The sequence below is a fragment of the Hetaerina americana genome, unplaced genomic scaffold (assembly GCF_022747635.1).
Source record: "Hetaerina americana unplaced genomic scaffold, ioHetAmer1.1.p SCAF_72, whole genome shotgun sequence".
NCBI classification, from domain to species: Eukaryota; Metazoa; Arthropoda; class Insecta; order Odonata; family Calopterygidae; genus Hetaerina; species Hetaerina americana.
In genome coordinates, this window is record NW_027287339.1 from 99,312 (window position 1) to 126,806 (window position 27,495).

General features: G+C 39.3%; 1 protein-coding gene across 25 annotated transcripts in view; it reads left to right on the forward strand.

Moving 5' to 3' along the window:
* The window catches only part of slo (calcium-activated potassium channel slo), a 305,693-nt gene that overhangs the window by 43,066 nt on the left and 235,132 nt on the right, over positions 1-27,495 (forward strand). For 18 of the 25 annotated variants that reach the window (XM_071595986.1, XM_071595985.1, XM_071595984.1 and 15 more), the window contains exon 2: positions 23,111-23,128. The exons of the other annotated variants lie outside the window; for them this stretch is intronic. In XM_071595986.1, the coding sequence (XP_071452087.1) occupies positions 23,111-23,128 (18 nt within the window). The remainder of the gene's footprint in view (positions 1-23,110; positions 23,129-27,495) is intronic. 25 annotated transcript variants of the gene reach the window in all.

Consider the following 27,495-nt stretch of genomic DNA (forward strand, 5'->3'; position numbering starts at 1 on the left):
ACGTAGATTGGAGGAGGAAATTTTGAAATGTGGGTTTGAAGAAGGATAAAAAAAGTGAAGTGGACTGAAATTGCCGATCCCGGGGTCGGCGAGGTAACGTCCTCGTCTGTCATTCCAAGGGTCGCGGGTTCGATTCCCGCCTGGGTGAGTTTTCCTCCACCGAGGGCTTGGGGGTTTGTAAATGTGACCATTATTATCGTTGTTAATAGTTCGATGTAAAGGCCAAAATGTGCTGTTTTCGGACAATACTGAATAAATAAATAAAATAAAAACAAACGAGGAAGTGCTAGGTATGGTGGGGAAGGAGAGGGAATTGCTTGGAGAAATCAGAAGGAAGCAGGAAAGATGGATTCAGAGCCTTTTGACTGTGAATGGGAATTTAAAGACTGGGATAGAGAAGATAACGTTAGGCAAGCGGGGAAGGGGAAGGCATAGGAGAGGCAAGTTAGTTGGAATTAAGGGAGGAAAGAAGTATGCGGAATTAAAGAGGGAATTACAGGGGAGGGCAGAGAGTTTTGATTGGCAGTGGGATATTGAGAATGTGGTAGAGGGGAGAATGTTAGACAAACGAGGAAGGGGCATGAATAGGAAAGGGATGTTGGATGGAGTTAAGGAAAGAAGCAGGTATACAGAGTTGAAGAGATTTGTTCATTGTAGTGAAGGATTGTGTTTAGCTAGATGTAGTTTACCGATAATGATAATAACAATAGAGGTCGGTCGGAAACACTGTCTTCTTTCGTTCCACCGACTAAAGTGTCGTAATTAGTACACTCCTTCAACACAAATGAAGGAACACGCTTATTCTGGCAAATAGTGGAATGGTTACGCATACGATGGGGAGAATTTTGGTAGGGCTATTGGCACGACTAAGTTAATGAAAACTCGATAGCCGAGACCGCAAACTTGTGAGTTTGTAAGTTAATGCCCTGATACCCGTTCCATGAATACTGAAAGGTTGTGTCTGATTGTGTTGATCTGGAACCAACGTGCACAGCATCCTTATACCAACAGGTTAGAAAATTTTCTCCTTTAGGAAGTGAGAGGGAACAAAAAAATTAACATGATGCATAATTAAGAGGTATTTATGTATTAAATATGCGCGAAAAGCATAATTAAATTTTATTTAAAAATTAAAATAGATTTCTCAAAAAAAATGTGTAAGGTATTGCATACATTTTATCCCTTTCCTTGACGGTGAAGTTTGGATTTCCAGTTTGTCAAAGTTTGGTATTGTCCTCGGGGTTACATGAGTATCACTTTTGTGAAACACCCTCCTAAAAAGTAGAAATGCCTCGGTACAGTTGATGAGTGGAACAGGGTTGGGTACGGGCTCTGCTCAAAGTTCCACGTTTGAGAAGTTTGTTATGACTGCCACTTGTTTAAGAAAACCTCATAGACTTGGGGTAAAAATCAAGTCTTACGGGTATGGTGTAGTAACGACGACAACTTAATGTGTACATCAGGTGAAATTCAGTTATGTGGTTTCATAGTGCCTGTGGCCAGCACGTCCGCCACTCTGGTCACTTGGCGGAGTGGTAAGTTGATTTGCACATGCTCTCCATCCAACCGCTCGTCTCCCACTCCTCGGCGAAGCGGTCTTCTACCAGTTGGTCGCATTCCGTTCATCTGTTCTAACATCCCTATGATCCACCCATGCGCTCACCTGCGGTTGTTTGAGTCCAGAATCCGTTTTGGGAAAGTTAAGAGACGTGCTTAATTTAATTTCACGCTCGGAGTACCCGACTGAAAATTCATTTAGTCGAGATTGCGACTGCAGTTCAATCGCAAATCCGGTCACTAGAGCGCCCAGCCTTCCTTTTACTCTCACTCTGATTACTTAACAATCTTTATAGATATCTAGCTGTCCTCGGATATTTACCGATAGGTTCCTTGAATTTAAAATCTCGACCTTAGATAAATACCAATACCACCTACGTAATAGTAGTTAGAGATTGACACCTGGAGGATTATAGTTAAGGTCACCATTTGCAGTTAGTCAGATCTCACTGCAGTTTAGCAGTCTATGTTAATATGAAATGGGAAATCAATTTGGGAAGGTAGCTTGAGTCTCAAGAAGTATAAACTTCTTTGATATGTGTGTGTGCCTGTGTGCCGAATCATTTTCATTAGCGTTGATAACTTACAAAGATCAATTTTATTTTTCGCTAATGGTGAATATCCAAATGTGCTAAGTCATAAATTTTGAATGAATATTGTTTAACCGCGTACTGTCCACACCTGCAGTAGGTTCATTTTAGTTTTTAACAGAAAATGTCAGTCGGAAATCATAATTGTATTGATCATATTTTTTCTAAACCGACTAGAGACGCGAAGAAAGGGAAGCATATACGAGTATGTTATTAGCCAAGGTTTTGAGAAGTTAGTATTCCTGTCTACCTTCACCTACATATTATATCTACCTTCACCGACATATCTCCTATGTTTTTCTTCCTTTATATTTCTAATGTATTCTCATATTTTGGTCAGTTCACACGTTTATTTACATTATATTTATATTTTTTTGTATAATATTCCATTTAATTCACTCATCCATAGTTTTCTTTAAATGAGTACTGCCATTAACCGTCAATAATATGCGTTATCCTGACATTAGTGTGTAGGATTTTCAAATGTCAGAAGCAGAATGCTCAATAGCAAGATGCAGAATTTCTCGTATGTAAAATTTTTGATCATGGAATCCGTAGGCATGTGTCTATATTTTTATCGTTCGTGAAGAGTATACTCTCATTAAAAAAATTAAATCGCACGTTACTTTCTCGTTCAGTTTTGTTCACAAAGATGTTTCTGAATCGGTGATGTGATTCTAACTTGCACCATTACACTTTGCCTGTAACGCCTCTTTCATCGAAACTATGAGAGGAAATATGATCGACCACGGCCTACTTCATGCGTTGCGTTACATTGGCTCACGCAGCGTTACATGGTGGTAGTCTAATGAGGTCCGATCGAATGATTTGCGATGGTGTGAGGAAGCAGGGAAGCTTAGCATTCTAGTCCCACTTATGAATCTTTCCACGTCGAGTGAACTACGGTGGGAGCACCACTGTAGAGGATTTAGACCCAGCGCGTGGAAGCTCTCCCGCTTTTAAGTACCAACCCTGTCTATGTCCGATGCTTGAACCAATTCGCCTGCTGACGTCGCCCTTTGTTTTTGCGGCTGTTTCCATGCGTTAGCAAAGCAGCGGGATGTCGTAATGAGTACTGCCCGATAAACTCCACAAATGCTTCTTTCTTGCTCCTTCTCCCTTCCCCCACAACCATTAATTTCCTCTACGCAGGCCCTTAATCCGAGGCGCTGTTACTATTGCAGGGTGCACAAAGTCGATTTATAGGCAAAGCGTCCGGAAAATAGCGTGCGTAGGATCTGTGTGAAAATAAAGGTCTATCGCTTACTCTGTGGTCCCGAAGTCGTTACGGCAATGATTAAGTGGTGCAATGGATATCGTTATGATTTAAACTCTTGACGCGCGTAATTCCGGTAATTAAATTCTATCGTTTGGCCTTTTATCCTAAATCCAACTGTTACACGTCGTTAGAAGTTCTGAAGAACTGAAAGTCTTTTTTTTGGCTGGTAATGAATACTCATTGCACAATCGTTTGTAATTTACATCTCCAGCAATTATATTCAGCTTCACTTCGCTGACTGCATGTACAGTATCAGGCCAAATGCAGGCAAATAAATTAGCTATTGGGCTAGTTTATTTCAGAAATCGTCTTCAATGGTTACTCTGAACTTAAGAGTATAGACTCAATAGAGACATATAGAGTGAATAGACTCAATCCTACGAAAATATTCTGCTGAGCAGCAGTGTTCTAAATGTCTGTGTTCTCGGTAAGCTTATTTGTGCTTAAGTATTTCCTGTGCCGACATTGCATTATTCTTCTTAGGTTTTCGCTAAATCTCTTGGGAGAGGAATGGAATGAAGTTTCCTGTTGAAACCCTCAGGTTCAGGAAATTTAAGATTTCAAATGTCAACAACTTCATTTTTTCATGAACAAATATCAGTTCTCGAATCAACACCGTGCTCTCCCTATGTTACCGTTGGAATGAAATTAGTTCGTCTTGCCCCAATTTATTTTTTGACAGCTGACTCGCGTTTATCCAAGGCAAATAGGCCGTGACTACAAATACGTTTTGAAGTCACATAATGTCTTCGTGTAACTCGAATAAGTTACAAAAACTATCGGAACGGAAAACGTGGTTGTTGAAGTTCAGAAACAAAATCGAAGTCATTTGGTTAGAATTTCTCGACAAAAAATTAGTCTCCTGAGTTTTACCTCGGCTGATTCGATATTCTTAAGAATTTTATCTTCATTATTTTGCAATGCCAGAAAAAGGTTCTATGATACCTAAGAACAATTTTCAAAACAAAAATATAATTTTCCGGTTTAAAATTAGTCTCAGAGGGTCAGGCGTCGGGCGCAGTTCAATTTTGTTAATTGCTCTGCATTATGAAAGAAGGAAATTTTATTGAATCTCAATGTAAAATGAAATATTATTTGTTCAGTGCTTTCTAACTGCCATAGGCCCCAATATACAGGTATGTATACCTGCATATATAAATAATAATTTAATTTAACATTTGCGTGTATTCATAATGGTGGTGTCCTTGATTTTAAGGGTGTGTCAGGAAGTCTTCAGCGGACAATATATTTTTAATCATAGTTTAGTCATGCCTGCTTAAAATGAAATTAATTAGGTTCTTCAACTAATTCTAAATTGATGGAGTAGTTAAGAATTCATTGCACACCAAAATGTTTAGCCAAATTAGGTCAGTTCGTCTGCAGAACTCACTCTCCTATCCTCACCATTAAAATCTCTTGATGATTGTTTTAGTCCATGTATATTTTTCCATCATTCGAAACAAATTTCATTAGGGGAAAGCCATTTTATTCTAATTTACCTAATTAATTCCGCGTAAAATACGCTCCTATTCCTTGACCTTAAAGTATGCCGTGCTCTTCGTGTTAGAAAGTATCCTCTTCAACATTCCATCAACATTTACTATTTATTAAAATCATTATTGATATAGCACCACTCAGTGGAGACTACATAAATTCACTCTTTTACAATTCATCCTTATCCGAATTCGGAAGGCCAATGCTAATAATAACAGTTCATACACGTTAAAATATTACCTGTACCTCATCTGAATGTTAATTGGATGTATTAATAACATGAGCAGTAATTGCAATTTCGAGTTGATCCTACTCAATTCAACCAGTGATAATCCAACATTCTTGAATAAATGTAATTCTGAAATGAAACTTTATCCCAAAACTATAATTATTTCCGCCTGCGCGTTGTACATAAGGTAATCTCTATTTATGGCAAAATTATTCATGTTAATACATTATTTGCACTTGAATTGGAGGAGGAGTCATAATGAATTTTGGAAACCATAAAACATGAAATAAAGTTCTGAGATCGAGAAAAAATCCCAAAATAATTGGAAAAATGAAACAGGAAATTTTGAAAAAGAATTTTGCGACGTTTAATTACAAGAAATATGGATTTGACCTCTGGTAGATGGTGAGAATAATTTCATTTGAATTTTGTCAAGTTTTGACCAAGGCTAGCACTGGATTTTTATCAAAAAAAAGTTTTCATGCTTTTTTCCCTTCTAGACAAAATATCCCTAGTCTTCCGTGTGTTGTGGCCTACCCTTCTTTTCAATTTGGTGATTATCTTTTGTAATATTTAATCTTTGGGCCGCAAGGTAGAATCCACGCGAGCTTCCTCTTCTTCATTTGATTCGGCATCTTTACAAGCTATCTTTCAATATCTTGATCCATTTTCAATAGCCACACTTTGCATATTAATGGAAAATATTACTAATGTATGCAATATACCATCATAATCAACCTCGGCAAGTTCATTGACAATTATGAAATCTGACAAACACCTTATATTCTACCAGCATCTTAATATAATTATATCAACATAGATGTATAAACCTTAAATCAAAGCTAAAAAGGCTAGGGATAAGGTCTAACTTAAGACGATCGAATATATTCTGACTCTTATTAACCTCGTTTCCTGTTTCAATGGTGAAGATGAACTTAAATTAGTACATACTTTGAAGTCACGTTGAAATCAACCACGAATATAGAGAAACCCACCGAGCTTTAGTCCAGACACGTTTTTTCCATTAGTAATATGCAAGCAAACTATAATTTTAATGGATTCCATCCGTTAAAAAAATCCATTAAAAAGTCATAAAACGTGAATTATACATAGATGATAGACTGACATTTATTTCCCTTGAATTTAAAAATTCATATAAAAGCAGAGCACGAGATTTCGTTACACCCTGCTAAAAATTTACCAGTCCCCACAAAAAAACTACAGAAATTCTAATGTCCATACTGCAAAATGCAGACGTGTGATGGGGTGGTAGAGAGGATAGAAATGCGGTCAGAAGAGTTTTTATGAACAAATCACAAGGCATATTTTTCTTTTAAAGGGGAAGAGATGAATGCATCCTCTCTCCTCCCACGTAGTTTGCTAACCGGTGGGGGGCGGCACTCTCTTTGAACGACTCGCTTCGGCCCTCGTGGCCGGAATGGTATCTAAGGCCATTGGCATTGAAAGAAATCAAGATTCGATTGCCGATCCGTGGGCTGCCGCGTGAAAATACGAATCCTATATGCAGTTCACGCGAGACGGAATTCGCTTCGTCACCTCCCTCCATTCTCTATATCCGTTAAGCTTTCGTTTTCGCTCCGATCTCCTTCATAATTGACAAGGGGCCGTCGATCGATCGAGGGGGGTGCGCGGACTTAGTGAGGAGAGCGACGTCGAGTCGCGAGCGATCTCGCCTCTCCCCCCAACTCACTCGCCGCCCCAAAGTCCCGGATCGCCCCTCATCTTCCTCTCGCCCCGCTTGCCCCCCTCCCGCCCTGCCCCAGTCGCCTGACCACTCGTCTTGCGCCGCGGACACCTCTCCACGCCATCTTATCAGCCTCGATCCTCGATCCCTCAGGCCAAGGGGCCGCCACAAATTCTGAGTCCCCCTCTCCACTTTTCTTTTGCAACCTCCCTCTCCCCCACTACCCTCTCTAGGCGCTCCGGTCGTTTTCGTTCTATCAATAATTTGGAAACCTCGTGGTATCGATAACGGAAATAAACTACAACATCCATCTCACTTTGAAAACGTATCGACAAGGTAAAAGGTCGACATTGAATTGATGGAATTAAATGAAAACTTACAACTTGGTCCTAATAAAACTCAGGCTTGTATTTTTTTTAATGTCGACAATGCTGTTTTCGCTCATGTGTCCTCAAATAGTACTGCTTTTTGGTCTAAAAAATCATTAAATTTCTTGGAGAGTGACGCATTTGTTTGGTTAATCAGGGTGTAGATCTGTGATTGCTGTGTTATTTTCACTCTTAACTCACAAAAAATATTTGAGAGCGTGTTTCCGAGCAGATAAACCAAAATTCTGCTCCTTTGACCTAACGGTGTTCGCACGCATATAGGCTGTGAATTTTATTATTACAGTTATCGACTTTTGCACATTTGGAAGAACTGGTGAAAGCATATTAATGAATATGAAACATTTGAAGCTAGTAATTATTTAATGTTCCGCTTTGTGTAATTTACGTATATACATCAGAATACATTACAAAAATACTTTAACGGAATTACTTTATGTACATTACAGCCTTAGTTTGAACATTGATGAAGTTTGTACGCTTGGAAGCGGGTGCTCATATGTTGTTCTATTAAGTGTAGGCGCATGCAACGAAGCCTTCTGCTGAATGGTATACGAGTGAAGGACTTCTAAACTAGGCATGCATTTAAAAATGAGATCGAAGTGCCGCATAAGGTGTGTTCTCATGCAGGATAATTTAAATGAAGGCTCATTAGGCTTATAAATGATAGCAAAAATTGAAAGTTATTTTTCCGCCATGATAAACTACCTACATTTTTCTTTTTAATAAATCACTCTTTCAATCTGAAGATATTTTGACTTCAGCCATTCACTCTATCATACGCAATGCCAATTATTGTACGTCCTGATAGTTCTTCTTTTTTGCTTATCTTTTCAATTTTCCTTTGTATATATTACTTAAAGCAAACGCTTATCTTTTTTTGGAATCATTATTTGTTTATTTGATTTTGTTAATCGTATCTATTACTTGACACCAAATAGTGAAATAGCATAACATGCCTGGGAAGGGAATTGAGTCATATACTCAAGCATACGCAGTATACTACATAAATCGTGGCGATTCATCGAGACACTTGCATTTAGCCTTAAAGCTTGAACCTGAGCCTTAGAGGTCACCCAGCGATATGCAGACAACACGTTCATTATGCCAGGGTATGATAATCTTGTATTTCTTGCAAATCCGTATTGACTTGCGTGTTCGACGTTTAATACTACCGAAAATACTTATCTGAGAGTATTTTATTCCATTGATCCCTTATCGTTTAGGCTTAAAAAATATCGCATGAAACATGGATAAATACATTGAATAGGTAGTAACAATTTTTATGGAATTCTACTGTTCATAAAAGACATTTTTATACTGCTATATTTTATCTAATACCTAAGTAGATCGTTTTGTTTGGTGCTGTTAGGGCTAAGCACGACGGAACGGCTGAACTAAGGCATCACCTAGATTAGCAACCTAATCAACGGCGCCGTAGATTGTGACCGCAGCACTTTACTTTTGATGATATGATATTATCGTCGAAATTTCGGTCAATTGGTAGCATACTGCAAGGATATCGTAATATTTGGATTTTATGGACAACGATTTGCGCAAAAATCAATTCTAACGCTTTCCTCGTATGGTTACTCTGGCGTCATTCCGCGACGCAGGTTACTTTTCTTTTATCTCCGTGATAAAAAAATCAAACTGTGCCCCAGAGGGAAAAAAAACCGTGACTGTGCCCATGAATTTTCAGATATGCCTTGATAATTGTTGTAATAAAAAAAGACTCTCAAATCGTTCCGAATGCTTCTTCACCGCATGGGGACGTGAAGTGTCCGATTTATGGACTGTAAGCGGCGTGTGCCACAGCGATAGTTCTCATGCGAAGTGAGTGTCCCAGCCCCACCCACCCACCCACCCCTCGTCCCGTGCACGACTACTCGCCCCCTCACACTCGCCTCCCCGAGTTCTCAATCGCTCCTCCTTGGCAGGCTCGGATCGATGATCCGGTGGAATCCGCCGCACTTCCCCCGCCCCCTCCTTATGGCCCCCACCGAAAATTGTCGTGTCTTTAGCTCCCACGCAAATGCTCCCCCCTCCCATTATCTCTCACTCCCTCCTCTTCCCCCTCCCATCCCCTCTTCCCCACTCCCATAACCTTCTCCCCCTCTCGCCCCCACCAAATCCCCCTTCGGTTCATCTCACCCCCCCACCCACACCCCTTCTCTCCGACCGACGACCTCCTCCTCCCATCACCCGTGCCCTTCCCCTTGGACGTCCTTCCTCCCTACACCGCCCTTGATCGATTATAGGTTACCCAATAGTCGATGACGGCCGTAGGTACGGATAAACCTGAAGCCAAATCTCGGCTCGCGGGGGACGTTTGCTTCAGTTGAAGCCCCTTGTGTGAAAAACTGCGACTTTAGAAGGGGAGTGGGGATTTGAATTTGAAGGCCGTGTCAACCACGCCACTGCCCTGTGGATTTCGTGGCCGGGATTTTTAGGCGGATATACGAGAATATGCTGTTCATTAATAAATTCGCACTCATCCTTCGGGCTAATTCACGAGCTATTCCGAGAGATATGATTACAAAATTGAGTGTAACCGGAGATGTTTCGTTTTACTTAAAATATTTTCCTATGAGATATTTTTAGTAAGATTATTTCCTCAGCCAGCCACCCATTGAATTCAGACACCTCCCGTTGTATTCGTCTCCCTTGTGCTCTAATCGGAGAGATATCATTTGACTCTCAAAAATAATTTTACCGGATATTTTAGCAAGATGATTCCCTAACCAATCACCTCTTGAACTCAAGGCACCTTCCTTCTATTCTTCTTTCACACAGTACTTTTTTTTGATACCATATGACCCCCTCACTCATTTCCATCTTTTTTATTTCTTAATTATGAGAGATAATAAATGTTCGTTTAGGGGTCGTTTATGAAACTTGAAATCTATAGGAATGCGTGTATTGGCGGTGAATGAAATACTTGTGAGTTTGTTTCTATCTGCTTGAGACCGTACATCATCTATCTCATAACGTTTTAATTGGAGGTGTTGGGATTTATATTGCTCCTGAGGGTGATATTTTTTGCTTTGGGGGGAATTTATTTAGCATGTACTTTTCGGCGTATAGTAATTTCTTCGTATGACAGTCTCTTTATTGCGCTTAATTTTTAAACCTTCTACCTTGGGATATAGGACTAATACTCCGATTGACTGTGTGGTTTGTATTAATAAACGGAGGTGAATCACGGTAAATGTTGTGCACATAATATTACTGAAATATTACGTTCGATCTCTTGGCTGTAAATTTTTCTTCATCTTTAATAAGGTAAATAAAATTCCGTTAATGTTTCACATTTGGTATAGGGTCGGGAACAGTCTGCGTACATCCCGTATCTTCACTAATAGTTCAATTTGCACAAAATAAATACCTATACCTTAAATAGGTTTTATCAAATATGGCGATACCAAATCACCGATGCTGTTTCAAATATAATTGCAAATATTTGTACAAAATCAAAGTGTCGGATGAGTTAAATCTTGAAATAATTGTAGGCAAAGTAAAAATGTATGAAAGTAAGAGCTCAGATTGAATTCAATTTTATTTTATTTGGAATTTAATCGTCATTGAAATTCAACACAATTGAATTTCTGTTTAGTATGTTAGAAAAAATTACTGTTTGCTGGGAATTTCCTCCATAATTCCTTGCAAAATCAATCAAAAATTTTACGGGCTTAAATTTCATTTTTATAATATTTGAATATTATTTACTTTAGATGTCTAGCTATGATTTATAATGATAAGTGTTCCACTCTCCAGATATCTCATGTTGAAATTCTGATTCTCTCGCTGTTTGAAATCATCACACTTTCTGTGGTTCTTGTGTGTTTAGCACTGGACTAAATCTCGTCATGAACTTTTATACTCACCGAATTTAAGTAACCTGTCGTTATAAATTATATATATATATGTATATATATATATATGTGTATATATATATGTGTATATATATATATGTGTATATATATATATATGTGTGTATATATATATGTGTGTATATATATATATATATATATATATATATATATATATATATATATATATATATATATATGCTTAAAATGATATTAGCACAAATGACAATCGTTAGTTAGCGATTTTTAGACACCATCATAATTACGTATCATTCAAATGGTTTGTTGAATTATTCATGTATTATTTTTCGCACACTAAAACGCAAAAGTAAAAAGCTTTTCTTTGTTTAGCTTAACCAATAAATGTACGGAGAAATGAAGCAATAAATATGATGGGGAGCGAAAGAAAGACCAAATTAGCAAGAATAAAATTATGATTTTGGAATATATTGGAAAATACGGTTGCAAAATTAAAAATACAGTATTTTATACCGAATTAGCGTTTCAAAGGAGGAATGAATCTGAGTACAGTTTTATGCAAAATTACCCATGGATGATAATCGCAGGTTTAGCGGTAGGATTTTGCGAAATTCGTATTCGGATTCCAGACAAGATTTCTAGCTTAGGAGATTGGTGTATTCCTTGCAATCAATCTCCGCGCTCACGTACCGCTCGAATTTTTTCCTTTAAGAATTTGAATAGAATTCCAAAGGATTGGAATTTTCTCGCGCATACTTTGCTCGCGTTATTCAAAGTTGAGGCCCTTTTTTGTAAGGGACCGACCATAGGCAGATTAGACATAGGCTTCGGGCGAGAAATATGGTCCTTCCTATTCACGCTGACACTTCCGTGGTATCTCTCACTCCCATATTTTTTTATTTCCACTCCTCTAGGCCCCATTAAGCTTAAATAATTCCGGCAACCGATGGAGAAGGTCACCTTTTCTCCGTCATTTTAACTTGAGCTGCGACGAATTATAAAATGGGCGCGCAGGCGTGTATAAATTACACTTCTAATAATCAAGATATTGCTTTATTATTTTCTTTTTAATTGACTTGTGTTGACGAAATTGAAGGAAGGAAGTTAGATAAAAATTTCACCCGCTGTGGGGGTTCTGTCCTGTAATCCCCACGGTATTTTTTTTACTTCAAAAATTATTATTTAAGAGGGAACACGCAATTTTCGCCGAGATCAATGAATTTTCGGGTTTGGCTCGCTTTCTTTGGATTTATATGTTATTTGAAATTATTTTCGAAGCTGAAGCTTCTGTTGAAACGTATTAGCTGAGTTGGGAATACATTAGATGACAAGAACTAACCATCTTTATTTATGGACTTGTTTAGAGTTGATATTGAGTGAACAAATCAATCCTTTAAATATATTCCTCGTCACGTGAACTCAGGCTTTTAAAAGTAGAATTCACATTCAAGTCATTTGTGGCGCGGCAGTTGGTATATATTGATCGTGAAATAAGAAGAGTGGGCACGTTCTTCAATGCGTAAAAGAGCAGATAGGGTGGGTCAGAATGAAATGTTCAAACATATTAAACGTTTTTGATATTAGAATACTGTTGTCACATATGAGATGATTGGTAGATCAAAGGATGTGGAACAAAATAAAATTTCGTAAAGGGGAACTTTACTTTTACTAATCTATGTGGCCAAAGGAATTTTGCGGAGGAGATAAATGCAAAATAATCGATGGGAAGTTTGAAAGTGTTATCGGTAGTCTCATTTTTTCCGGTCATGTTCCAAGGTATAAAAAAAGAGGAAGTCCTCGAGAAGGCAGTTAAATCAGATAATTCACATAAATCAAGTAATTTTTCCGGAATTTAACAGTTACTCTTCCCTCATGGGCTCTTCATTTCCTCATAAGATTCAACATTGGAGTCTCTCATTATCAGTTGAGTTTTTTGTATTCTTCTTCACAATGTTGTCAACAGATCCCTCGCTTCATTTACTCTCCGGAATATTTTTTTCATAATTGCCTCCCCATGTTTTAACTTCATGACTACACCCTGAATAGGCGATTGCTTTTAATCTTTGTGATAACTGGTGCTTCCATTGTCCATGTCTTGCTCCACAAAGGACAGTGTGGTTGTTTTGTATCATCTGATCGGTTCATCCCTTTTAGGCAACTAGCTCCTAGAAATATTTAAAAAAATTCGGGTTCTTTATATAATGTCAATTCATCTTCCACTTCTCCTGTTCCCATCTCTGGGATACTAATTCGTATACATGAATCTAGCGTGTTTGATAATTACAGATTCAGGCTCATTATGATCAGGTTGAAATTCGGTAAAAATTTTTAAAGTAAAGATATCATTGCACTTGGGAGAGCATTGAAAAATCAACTCTGATATTTCACCTATTAGTTATTATTGTTATTGGTACTCTTCTCCTGTATGAAAGGACTCCTCTAGTGCGCGTGGGATAAGAATCATTTAATTGGGGAATTTGAAAATCAAAACAGGCAATATATACCTTAAGAGTCATGCTACAGGGGCGATGCAATTTTCAAATCATTTTTTAACACCATCGTTATTATTAATTTTCTTCGTTGTCTGTCTTAACCAAACCTAGGTCTGAAACAGAATCCGTTTGCTGGACTCTGTCGTTTGAAAATGGAAGGCTGAGAAAAAGGATTGCGCCAACAGAGGCCCAATTATTAAAGGCCAGCAAAATAACACGGCTTTAATCCTTTATTGATCGTGCTTTATTTTGAACTATTTAATCTTACATAAAGGAAATGTGTTAAAATTACTGGAGGATTAGATTTATCCAGTGGTTTGTGTAGTATACATATCACAATAGAAGACTTAAATGCAGATCTTAAAATATGGACGATTTTTCCCGCAGTTTTCCCATCCGTCTCGTTGGGTTGAAAGAATGTTTCATTCTTGCTTCTTTTTTGAGGAATAAAACCTTTGTTTCCTATTTTTAAGTGTCTGTTGATTCTCAGAATTTTCGCCGCTCTTATTTGCTCTCTCTTCAGAAAGTCCAGACTTTATTTTAATCTTGAGTCCCTCACATTTTCATCAGTCGCGCACACTACCCCAATTACTGCTTGTCCTAAAAAAATAATTCACTCCCATCATAGAGCAGTTCGCTTTGATTCAGAAAATACGATCTTGATATTACTTTCTCTTGATTTCATCTTTTTGGAAAGCTTAGGCTAATCGATACGTACCTACGTTCTCATAGTTCTCATAACAACTTTTACTTGGTTTTCTCGATCTATTTTCTGAAATGAATTTTCTTACAAATACTCGTCTTTTAGGTGCGATGTCTTTAGGTACACCTACCAAGACCTCAGCAGATTTATGCCTATATTTCTGCAACAATCGTTTAAATGTTTCTTTGGCTTTCGATTGAAAAGTTTCTAAGACGTTTTCGGTTTAGAAAATGTTACGTCACATTCATTTGTCATGCTCATATTCCTAGGGGTCATTATTTAATTGATTTCGGATACAATATTTCTTACATTATACGTATTGGCGTAATATCGTAATGCCAGCGGACATGCATCACTGTCAATTGGGGAATAACGCCTTCCCGAGTTTCGAGACGCTTCCTATTGAGAAAAAAATTGTTACTTCCTCCCGAATCCGGTGACAGATTTTCTTCTCTCTTTTTGAATCACAATGGATGAGTATACGGGTGTGGTTAACAAGGGTCAAGGACAAGAGCAATTTATAAGAGAAATCAAATGAACAGGTAGAGCGAAGAGTGGTTTAGAGTCTTAGGCCTACTTACGTTCGGGAGATGGTCTATCTATATCTCCCCTCCGATACCTTCCCATTCCGCAACCTCTTTCTCTCTCTCCTGCTCTCTTTTCTAATTCTGTTCCCATTTCCTACTCTCACCCTCCCTCTCCCTTCTGCCGCCCGTTCTCCTATTCATGTTCTCCCTCTCCTTTCCCCTTCCACCTCGATTAAACCCATTTTCATGCGTCGCCGTATTTATTTTCACCTCTCTCCCTCCCCTGTCCTCAGAATTCGCCCCTTTCACGTTTTATTGCTACCGTTTCCCTCGCCCTTATCCTCACCTCAACCCTTCTCCCTTCCGGTCTCCTTTCCGTTCCCTCAAACCCGAGATTTCGTGCATCCCACTTCCAATTACGGGACAGCTGTCCCACACCGCCTTCTCTCGCTAATCCAATCACTTATGACAACTCAATCGGTCGACGGAGTTGATGTGGGGGACGCACGTGAGGTGAATCGGTTTGTGAGAAGTGCGTCAACGGGGGGTGGGTTCTCACGCCCCAACCCCCCCCCCACCATTCGCAAGTTGAGGCAGTTGCCCGAGTGGGCGGAGAACTTAGGGTCGACGGAGCGGGGAGGCGATTTTGAAGACTTGAAGGCGGGGGGAGGAAGTGTGGCATCGCTTATTCTCTCGATTTGTGTAATGGCTTCACCGGCTCTTTATTTCTCCGCCCTCTTCGTCTCTCTATAGAGCCAATACGCGCTGTGGGACCGGTGGGACAAGTGGCCTGGGGCTCTCGGGTGACAGGCGGGCAAAATACCGCAAAGATATATCTCACCTGATTATCATACACACATACCGCTCCGATGAGTCATCTTTTGCGAAATTGAAACGAACATGCAACGGGCGGAATAACGTATATATTCCGAGGCACGGCATGGTTTTCACGGTCGTGGTTATTTTGGAACTGATTCGATCTCTTTTCTCTCCCGTTCGAGTGTTTGCGAGCAAAAATTTCAATTCTTAGAGCAAGAGAGAATTAGCTTTTAGATAATTAGTGGCAAACCACGCACATGACTGCTGGACTCTCAACTTGAGATGAAATTCGAGCTAGGAAAGACGAAGAGATCTCAAGGGATCCTTAATAAGTGAACTCGCTTTAAGTTTCCGCTGTTCCGCAAAATGGAGCGTGAGTCAAGTGAGGAATTGATTCGCCGCAAGCACTGTTTTTTTCTTCAGGTATTCGTGAAAAAGACGAAATTGCTCTCTTTTCAGTTCACGTTTGATTTTAATGATTGCGATTAAGACCAATTTCAGATTACAATTTTATCTCTTGTTTTGTCTGCATTTACGTAGCTCTGAAATATTTTTAGCACCATCATGTCAAAGCATTCTATAATCGAATTAATTAAACCCTTCTATTCGGCTGAAATTAATAAATCGACTTAGAATAAGAGATCTCGTAAAAACTTTGTTGGGATTAAATAGGCCAATTATGTAAATCACAGACTTAAGGCTTGTATTAAACACCAGTATGAAGATGGCATGAAGCGATCGATAGAGTGTAAAATAAGGGTATTAGCTGTACCTTAATTAATTATAGCGATTCATAGTTGAAATAAACAAATTAAGAAAATTAGAAAAGGGTAAACTATATATTTAATAGCGATACTGATCTAATGGAAGATTCACAAAAGTAAAGTTTTTAAAAGCCAATAGAGTATATTTGTGCTTCAGAAATATACAAAAAGACTGATATAATATTTTCAAAAAAATTATGTTATTATCAAAAATGTATTTTATTAGTAGATATATAAAACCTCCAATGATGATAAAATATCCCCATTAATATTTCTGCTGGAAAATTTTTTGATACAGATGTTTTCTAGATAATACGTAATGCTGACAGTTATATCCAAGTTTTCATTGTCTCTTCCTTGTCACCATTCGTTGTGATGGTCTTAATTAAATGCACGAGTAGAGATATAGCGTGACGTGAGTTTTTATAACTCTGAGTGGGTTATTAGCGTCAGTCATATATGCTTATTAATTCTAAATTCACGTGCCAGTCCTTCAAGCAGTAAAGTAATTTGCCTTAAAATGTAGATCAGCGGATCAGCACTCTATTAAAGTAACTGTCACGGTGTCTCCCACATTTATTTGAATTTTGTGTCTTAATTAAATAATTCATGCAGATATGGCGGGCAGTATAAAGTTGAGGGGAGAAATGCAATCGAATGACTGGCGAAAGCAATTTTCACAAATTAATGGCGGTGCACAAAATAAGGCAGAGCGATATCCTTTCTATGTCGAGTACGGTATCATCCGTCGTTCATTCTGAAACCTTCGCTTTTGTCTGCCTTTTTTTCAGCATATCCATTCATGCTACCGTACTTCACAACACACAAAACAGGGCATAAACTACCACGTGCGACCCAGCTTTACTTTCGTAGGTTCAGCGGATAAAATATACCGAATGAGTCAAATAGCTCTGAGTATTCTGGCAACATTCATCCGCTCAGAAGTATCTCGCTATCAACGGAGCTATATTTGCTTGGACGTTAATTTTAACGTGGCCTTTGACTTATATTTTCCATACGCTACTCAGTTGCTACTTCATTTGTATTAACTGGGCGGGATTAATTATTCTTTTTCGTGCTCAAAGATTAATCTCCTTCGGCCTGTTTGGATTCCTTGACAACTCCACACTGAAGCCGTAGTCTCGAAGAAGAAGAAGAAGCCATTTTGCTTTTGTTTTTAATTTTATCCCCAGCAACCCCTCGCCTGCCATCTTCCCCCCCCCCCAGTCCTCACCCCCAATCCTGTCCATCCCCACTCCGACACCCCTCCTCGTGCCTTTCTTTCCTTCGACATGCCGCCCTCTTTTTCCTTCCATCCCACCGACCCCCATTCCCTTCTCCCCCCCTCACACACACATCCCCAGACTCGCCTTTATTTCTCTCGGACCTCAGTCCCAGGCAACTCTCACCTACTTCCCCTCAGCCTCCCTCATCCTCCGCCCCTATACCCTTCAGAACCGACGGACGAAGAGAGCGTTTGCCGCAGTGGGACGGAGTGTCTCCTCAAGGACTTATCCCTTCTCTCCTCCTCCTCCCTCTCTCCATCGCCACATTCCCCGCCCTCTTCCCTTTCTCTTTTTACTCCCCTTCTCCGCGCCCCTCCTTCTCTCACGTCCTTAATCAGTGACTCTTCTTTCTCATAATCTGTCGCGAGCCATTTAGCTCCGCTGGCGCAGATCGCAACCGTCCCTTCCCTATTTCCATCCATTCTCCCCTCCGTTAACCCGCCCGACTCTCTCCCCATTCCTCTCCTTTTCTTCTATTCCTCTTCAGCATCCCCTTTTCGGCTTTCAATAGTTTCCTCTCTTTCATACTCTCCTTCTCCATCCCTTCTTTCCGTCTGTTTTCCTCACGCCTCTGGGTGGCGGCGGCGTCGCGGCCTCCATTGCCCTCCCCGAAGGGCCTCTAGTTCTCCTTCGTCGGCCTATCGAAGGGTTCCTACTCGTGGATACCCCCCGCATTACTTGCCGAGAATCGTCTGCCCTCGTTGTTGGTTGAATTGACCTCTTACGCAGAGCCTGATCCCTAACACTAGCCTTGCCTGGCGCCGTGGTTTTACGAATGTTATGTTATTAGACACCAGCGGAGTCTGGCGTTTGCCCTCGATCCTTCATTGTTGTGTGCGTTCCTTCTTTTTTATTTGTTTTTTGGTCTTGATTTTTTTGCTTCTCGACATTATTCTCCGCTCGGCACCTAAAAGGCTTCGTGCCCTCTGGATGTTCTCCGTATGTCAAGCCTCATCTCACACTCGAAGAGATATCGTTACTCTCCTAGACTTGACGTGGCCGCAGAACGCGAGATCAACTGGGATCAATGGGGAATACTTGGGATAACGAAACCAATTGGGTCCAATGAGTTGAAATGTTAGAAGAAATGACTTAAAGGGAGAGAAACTGCGACATCTCTGGAAGACATCTGCCGGGCCTTCGTACGGCTGTTATTTATGAAGATAGAGGACAAAAATTTCCTCGAATGCGCGGGCGACGTAAAGCAAATTCACTCTTGTTGACCAAAGGAGGACGGTCGATGCTGCAAGCATTTTCCTGAGGTTAAACTGACGTGTTTTCAAGCGTTTATCGCGGAGGACCAAAACAGCCGTCTCGACTGCTTCCCATGCTCACAGATTTGCAGCGCTATGTGTTTTGGGGCGAACGGATTACTTGCATCCATTGTATGTATGTCAAGTGAAGGCAGTTTGAGTTGAAGGGAGGAGATAAGCTGATTTTCGGCATGAATTACAGAAATGCCTCAATGGGATGAATGCCTAACGTCCTTTTAGACGGAAATTGCATATTGCGTAATAGGAGTGTACATTACTTGGGGTGTATAACGCAAGGCACATGTGAATGCGGTCTATTCTCTCCGGATACACAATATCGGCTTAAACAGCCAGTCAAAAAGCTGGACTATAAAATTGTTTTCTAGAGTCAAAAGCACTGTAATTGAATCGAAATTAATTATCAATCGGAGTAATAGGCTGCTGAATAAGATTTTTGGAAATTATTTGCTTCGGTTAGCGCGTATGGTGTTAAGTGAAGAATAATGTTTTATTTTAAATTTAGTACTTAGATTTCCACGATCCGTGAACTGAAATTTCTTTTCTATGGATTTAAAAAAAATTTGATGTCGTTATTACACTTAAATCTTTATTTGGAAAACATGCACGAAATTTAAATAATTATAATCATGTACTCCATAATGTATATTTTCTACTTGCGCACTTGAAAGTTTCCGCTTTTACATGATAAAATTTGAGCATAAGAAGAAACGCGTAGATAAATGCTTTTATGTATGTATGTATATATGAATATATTCGTATGTATATATATATATATACACTCACGACCGAGATATATAAATGAGAGGTTATTATTTTCTCTATTAAGAGGTTTATCTCTATATATATTGACACATGATGAACACATACACACACACACATACATGTATATATATATATATATATATATATATATATATATATATATATATATATATATATGTATATATATATATATATATATATATATATATAGATCTACCTCTTAATAGAGAAATAATAATCTATAATTAGCCTTTCATTTAAGATATTTATTTTTATGTACATTCCTTACTCTCAACTGTTTTATATTAGTCTAATCCTTATTCTGAACTTAAATACATTCATTTTGTATATTGTTATTTTCATTCATTTCCATTCATTGTGATCACCTCTATTTCATCTTATTTTTCGTACAATATCTAAAGATAAGTTGTACAGGTAAATTTAACTCATACCATCATCAGATGTGTATGACACGGTGTATTATATCATTTACTCCTCTAAATATTTCATTGTTAATTTATTCTTTTCATTGGACCGTTACTTATTTAAGAGTCATCAACTATTTATACCGAATGCATAAAAATATTAATTAATGGTTATATCTGTATTATATCTAATCATCAAACATCTCCTAAAGGCCTATTATATCATTATTGTCATCTTAAAGTGATTTGAAGACTACTGGAAAATATCTGTAAAGCATTTTAGAATGAACCAAAGTTTTGAAGTTCGATCAGCGTACGTTTTTTCATATCGTAATGAACTCATAAATTATTGTTTAGCATTATTTAGTTTGTGTAAAATTCACACAAATAGGTTTTACGAGTGAGAATGAACGAAGGCCCATCAGAATTAATTGGGTGAATTATCTTTATATGTAAATCATTTGCCTCAAACTTGCATAACAAAAATTTACTTCAAGTTAAAAATAACTAATTCGTAGGAAAATTGCTCGAATTAGTGAGTCGCGATATGAATTTGCACCTATATCCGTGAATATTGTTAATATACAAAAAATATCCACTGCGTAGAAGGCGAGAATACCCAAAAGGTGAATTTATGTACCTCCTTTTTTTAATAGTTTACACCCGACGGAAGGTTCGTATTTTCGTAGGGTTTGACATCAAAAGTTCATAAACCGTGGTCAAATGATTTAGTTCATTTGATCATTGAATGACGACGCATCCATTTGAATTGACCATCACTGTTGCTCGGAAATTATTCTTTGCGCACCAGGTTGGTGACGAAATTCACTTCGGTTGATAAAAAGTTAGGACTACGATTTGAATCACATGATTTTATTTTAAGCTTATACCAGCGCTTTATGTTCGCCATAAAGCGATGGGTCAAGCGTAAAGTCTCCCTTATGGGTTAGTTTTGGATTAAAGTAAGTTAGCTCTAAGTGATTGTGTCGAGCAGATATGGTCGCGATACGACTCCTGAGTAATCTGGAAGCGGGGCTGCTGAGAGCCGATTGTATGGTAACCACGTCAACTATGCGGGCGTCGAGCGGGATCTGGGTGTCCGCGGAGAAGGTCGAGGCTGGAGTCGAAGCTGCGACGTCGTTGGGGATTACGGAGGAGACCTCTCAGAGGGGCGGGGAAAGCGACGGGGAGGGGTGGGCGGGGGAAATCCGCCGGCATAGGAACGCGAAGGGCGTAAAGGGGGGGTTTATCAGCGGACGAGAAGGGGCATTGAGGGCACACAAAGGGGCCGGGCTAGGATGAGTGGACGGCGGCGGAGGGAGGGAGGCGGTCGGATGCGGCGCTCGGATGCATTACTAGAGAGTATTATCCGTCGGCGAGGGATAGATGGAGGGCAATATTCATTCCGCTTAGAGATATGGGGGAGCGGGAGTGGGCGTGGAGAAGAGAATGGTTCGGGGGATGAGGGTCTCGGAACGACGGAGCGTCCTGCAGAGGCGGTAGGCTATGAGGAAAGGGGGGGGGGGGCGGCAAGCTATGTGGAACGTTAAGGGAAGGGGATCTGTTGTGTCAACCATCTACGAGCGGGGAATTTTCCCTCATCCTGCGCCACCCGCGATCTTTCGCGCGATGAGTACACCCCAGCTCACACCACCGATGGTGACCCCTTAAGTCTTTCAAAATGGGCGGTCGGAATGCGGGGAACGGAACGGATCCACATTTAATTTATGGAGGATAAGCCATATTTTTTGACATGTTTTTCATCAAGCATTGGGTTGAATCATAACTTAATTATCCAATAAATCATAACTGGATAAAGGAGAAGAGAAGCTGATAGCCCGAAAGTGTGCGCAGTTAATATCAATGGTGGCTAGACGACGATTTATGAAAGAAAAATTTCAGTCTAGCCAGCTTTTATCAGGTCGGATTGCGAGACTTCATCCCAAAAGTTTTCTCTCTTTAATGAATGATTTATGGGTTGGTTAGTCCTAGTAGTGAATAAATGCATTTAATATGATTGCCAAATAATCAAATAGATTCAACTGTTTTAGATTCAGCACACTCAGCCATTAGGACGATATAAAAAGGATAATATTTTGTAGTGTTCGGGAATTTTATGGTAGGCTGAGGTTATTACTCTTTTTTGCGAATTGTGGTGTGTGAGAGAGGAAACAATCTTTCTCGAAGGGATTCGATGTCGAGAAGTAGATGAACGGAGTCTGTCAAAGCCGACCGCCTCCAATTATACGCACATGCATGCATACAAGTGGTAACGCGCGGTGTTGAGATCAGCGATCCTCGGCCCTGATGAGCGTGCTCGTAGGACGACGAAGCAATCCCGAGGGATTGTTACGTCGCAGCGCAAACGGTGTCTCCAAGGGGAGCGGGTCAAGCGAGAGTTGGGGTTGCCCAAGGCCGCTCGACGTGCGTGTTGACCATTTGACCACGATGGTGACCTAAGCTGTCTGAGTCAACAGTTTATCATGAGAATTTGGGAAGTGATGTTGAAATTATTATTTCTCTTTATGCCACCGACGAGACAAGATCTGAGCGCGGACTTTGTCACTTGAAACCCTTAAAAGATACTTATTTTGCTCGTCTGTTATGTCATCGTAATTGGATCATGCACACGCTTCATCTCATCGTAGAAATTCATGTTCATGCGAAAATTTTAACCGCACAATTTTTTTTCTAAAGAAAGAAGTCATTTATTTCATTTTTTGTCAGATTAAAAAATAATCAAAAGAATTTCAAGCACAGTATTTCCATCATTACGCTATGGTGGTACACATTCGTGTTCCCAGTGTAATTGAAAATTTTTGACGGAAATGAAATCATAGCAGTTTTATAATTTTTTTTTTAAGGAATTGACTAGCTTGGTTGAATTTCGTACTTTTTTCACTTCGAAAGTTGCCACGAATTGGTTTTGATTATGATGACTTCAATAGCTTTCCTCTCATTTTCCAGATTCGTGGCAAGGTTTTCGTAAGTACCAATTACATCTAGTTTTCCAACTTATTATATTTCTATGCCACCATTTTGAAATCTGCGCCTCTATTTATATATATATATAATATAATATAATTATATGCATGGCCCAGCTTAGCCCCCTTAAACCATTGGCTTTAAGGCATGGCGATTATCCGCTCTCGGGCTGCATTCTATTTCAACCCTTTTACTTACCAACTTCTGCTCTTGCCAACCGCGGTTTTACCAACCACGGTATTTTTCAGGAACGGAACGCCCGCGGTTGGCGAGAGTTTACTATATCTCCTTACCCCGACATGTTCTACCAGAATTTTTTTTTATTAAGAAAGAAGCCTGATTTGAAACTGTCGATGACCTGTAATAGTAGATTCGTACTCACCAGCTCGTGCATGTCAGTTCGCTTCCTTTAGAAACTGGGAGCAGAGCAACACTTTCCATCGAATTGTTACGGCAATAATTTTGATTGCGTGGCAGGTGTGGGGATGGCCACGCAGAACTTCTCACGACACCTTTATGCACCTTAAACAAACGGAGCCCCTCGATCATCTGGTGGGAGTTTACCTTTCCACCAGAGGGGTTTAATCGTTGACCTAAGCTCGCAAAAATCGCGGCATTGGCAACGCTGTTTGGTTGATGGAGGAGGAGGACGAGGTGGGTATTTGCTAGAACTCCTCCTCTGGTCTAATTAGTTTTATCGATTCCTTGGGCGATGATTTTTCCCTTTCCACGGCTGTGAAACGATTCCATGCCGGGGGGTCCATCGAAACTCCGCTGCTCTTTTGGGGTAACGTAGGGTGCAATCGGGCGTGGTGACCCTCTCGACCTCGTATGATTTATTGCAGGCGATGTATGGCACATGAGGGCTGTCGCAGACATCAGCTACCTGCCGTGCACCCTAGCGAGTGCTCGAGGAAGAAAAGTGATATAGTTTGAGGAAAGCGGCACTTTTGCTCGTAGTGTCTTCTCCAATATTGATTTACCACCTCAATGTGCTCCATTTTAGTTTTTAAATTTCCCTAGAAATTATTTTCCCTTAACATTTACTTACCATGGAAAGAAATACCCCCGTGAAGTAATAAAATGACGTTTCGGTAACTCTTAAAAAGTTCGAAGCACAAGTAATCTCTTGATAGGAAGTGCTGGGCATGTTGAGATAATGCCACGCAAATAACTAACTAAATTCACACAAGAAAACCCCAAATGTGTATTATTAGGGTGCATCACGAGACCAATGCCACATTTGCCTAATTGTAACTAAATGAAAAGAATGATAATAATGAAATCCAGAGGTTTATCTACTTCGTGCACAACCACTGGACTATTTTCTTGAAGAGATGCAAATTAACTATGATAATAAAAGAATGTCTAAGAACGACTTAATTTTTCCAATTGATGGGTGACTCAATTTCAAATAGTAATTTGTAATCCATTGCCATGATGTCGAAGTGTTTTTCCAGAAACTCTGCCCTCTGTAAAGTACAAACTATTTTCTAATATGTAGATATATTTGAGGTGGGCTCTTAGACCAACTCTTTCCTCTAAGAGAAATTAGGTAAAGATATATTTTTTTCAAGCGGTATAATCACATTTTATAATGCTTTGCTGGTTAACATTTCATTTACCAAACCTAATTAATGTTTTATTCTCGATTAAAAGACTCATTTTTTTCCTGAAATCCCAAATCCAATGAATGGTTGCTTCGATTTGAGTGATTAACGTGTAGATTTTTAATGCGATGAACTAATTGCCCAACGTAGTCGGTCGTGGAATGTGCAGTGTATGGAGGCGCACTGTGGGCCATGCCATCCAGATATTGAGTTGTAGGCTGGTGGCTAAGGAGAAGATGATGGGAAGACAAAAGGGGACAACAAGGGCTAGCGAAGAGGGGCTGGGTGGGCAAACCAGGGGCGAGGGGTGGAATGCAGGCGAAGGATATTCTTTTTCCCGCAAGAGCGCACTTTTTAGGTCTAAAAATAGACTTTAAAACCTTAATATCGAATCAGTCTGTTCCCATTTCCCCGGGAGTTCCATGCGATCCGTATTTACTCACCCTCAAAAGTCTTGATTTTCTATCGACTGCTTTTCTGCCGGGGGTACACCTTCTTTTGTGCCTCTCTCTTCTCTGACGAACTGGTGCATCGTCAGTTCATTTAATCAGATCATTAAAATCATGGTATTTACCTAGGTTTACATTCGCGTGCAGTGTTCCTAACTAGAAAGGGAAAATAATATTTTACAGTCACAGTAAAATTATACGAGTAAGTAGGTTTGCATAATAAAATTTTGAATAATTCTTTATCACGAATGAGATTCATTTTCACTTTAAGTGAAGGCAAATGTAGCAATAAGATTTCCTGAAGTGAAATTTTAACAAATTTTAGATCTAGGCAGAATAGAGTATAAGCAGGCACTAAGGCCTGAGTAGTAAGCATAGATAAGATAAGGATAGAGCCTTTGATTAAAAGCGTGTAGTAAAATTGTATTATCAGTGGATTCGAATAATGAGGTGGGTTTTTTGACCGAAAGACTAGCATAGTACATCTCGTATATAGTAGTGGTTGTTGAATGGTTTCACTTCAAAAAGGCATAATCATCAAATTCTGCAGAAAATCCAAAGCACCAATGGGATGGAAAAATGAACGGGAGGGAAAAGAGAGCGTAATCCTCTATCTAAGAAGCAACGTAATCCAAGGCCAGTTTAGCGATAAATTAGTACCGCTATAATTTCAATTGTGTGTCTCAAAACTAGTATTTTTGGTTGGTCGAAAGATATTATTAATGAAAACGATAGTTTTTATAAGGTTATAAGATATACACTGCTCTAGTTATTTTTGCTCTCCTAAAAATTATAATATTTATAATTGGTAAACAATATTAGATTAATTCCAAGAAACGTCGTAAGATGCCGCGACAGTAACTTTTTAATGGAGTCATCCGCTAATATGCATTACAATGCAGAAATTTCAGATTGTAAATATCATTCACCTCAACCAGGATTTGAACGCGGACCTCTCGATATCTGGCCAAGAGCTTCAGTCGGCCGGTAAGCCCTCGGTCCGAAATCGAGGTATTCGGGTTCGAATCTCGGTCAGGGTGAATGATTTTTACGCTATGAAATGTTTGCATTGTAATAGTAGATTATTATGGCTATAAGTTACAGAAAGGGGTTTCACAAGAGGTATTCAATGGATGGGAAGGGGATAGAAATGCCATTGGGAAGAAACATAGGCATAATGGAAGAGAAAATAATGTCCAAGTAGGAAATGGCTAAAAGGTAAACTGCCCAGCCGTTTTTCTCTGACCCAAGCCATAGGCGTAGTAGCAATTGAATCTAGTAGCCTGGTGAACGGTCTGCTATCATCTAGCCTCGAAGACCTGGAGTCACTCTTCTGTAATATCCTTCTCTCTTTGGTTTCATGTCGAGAGCACTTAAAGTGCATTAGGCCTTTCGTTCTTTGCTTGGGATGTTAAAACCTAAAATCTAAAAAAAAGGTCCTCTATTAAGAATGGGCTACTTCTGACTCCGAGTTTCTCTTCATTCTTTCATTGCTCCCTAAAAATTGCATCTCTTCCGTATAGTCCAAAACTTAACAAATTGTTTCCAGAATTCAATCGATTATCGCAATAATATCGTGAAATTACAGTAACTTCAACCATAATGCAATGGTTATTATGGGAGGTGACGGAGAACTAAGGTAATTTACATTAATTTGGAGTTGTTTCTCTTTCCGTAGTCCCCCTCCCTCGTCCCTAACCATTTCATTTACTAATCCTTTTTCACCTTTAACCGTTTTTTACATCTTTTGTACTATTGTGCCCATATCATCCCTCTTTTACGTTTTACAATTCTATTATTATGGATTCATTGCAAAGGAGATCGTGAAACAAGAGTATAAGTCTTTCTGGGAAATATTTTGGAATACTATGAAGACAAATCATTAATGATGGGCATCCATTTCTTCTAGCAACTCACACTTGACAGTTATAGGTTAATTTATTCCGTAAATTTAAATATTAATTTTTAAAAACTGTTGATGCATGGGTGTTTGTCGTCCTATAATAAAAATAAGTCCTGCATCTCTTGCGGCAATCGAAGAGTGGGTAAAAGGGTTAGTGAATGAACGTTTCTCAGGGGAGTACTTAAAGGGAACAAGGTGAAAGTCACCACTTGTCCAAAGATATAGCTTCAATATTCAATATAATTCAGTCTAATAATTAAAAAGTTGCATTCATAAAATAATGCACCTCTAAAACGTAATTTTCAATCGACAAACGTTCAGAATTCCTCAGATTGGTGCAACGTTAGATGAGGCCTTTGTTAATTCTTGTATAAATGAGTCATTATATTTAATTGGAATTAATTA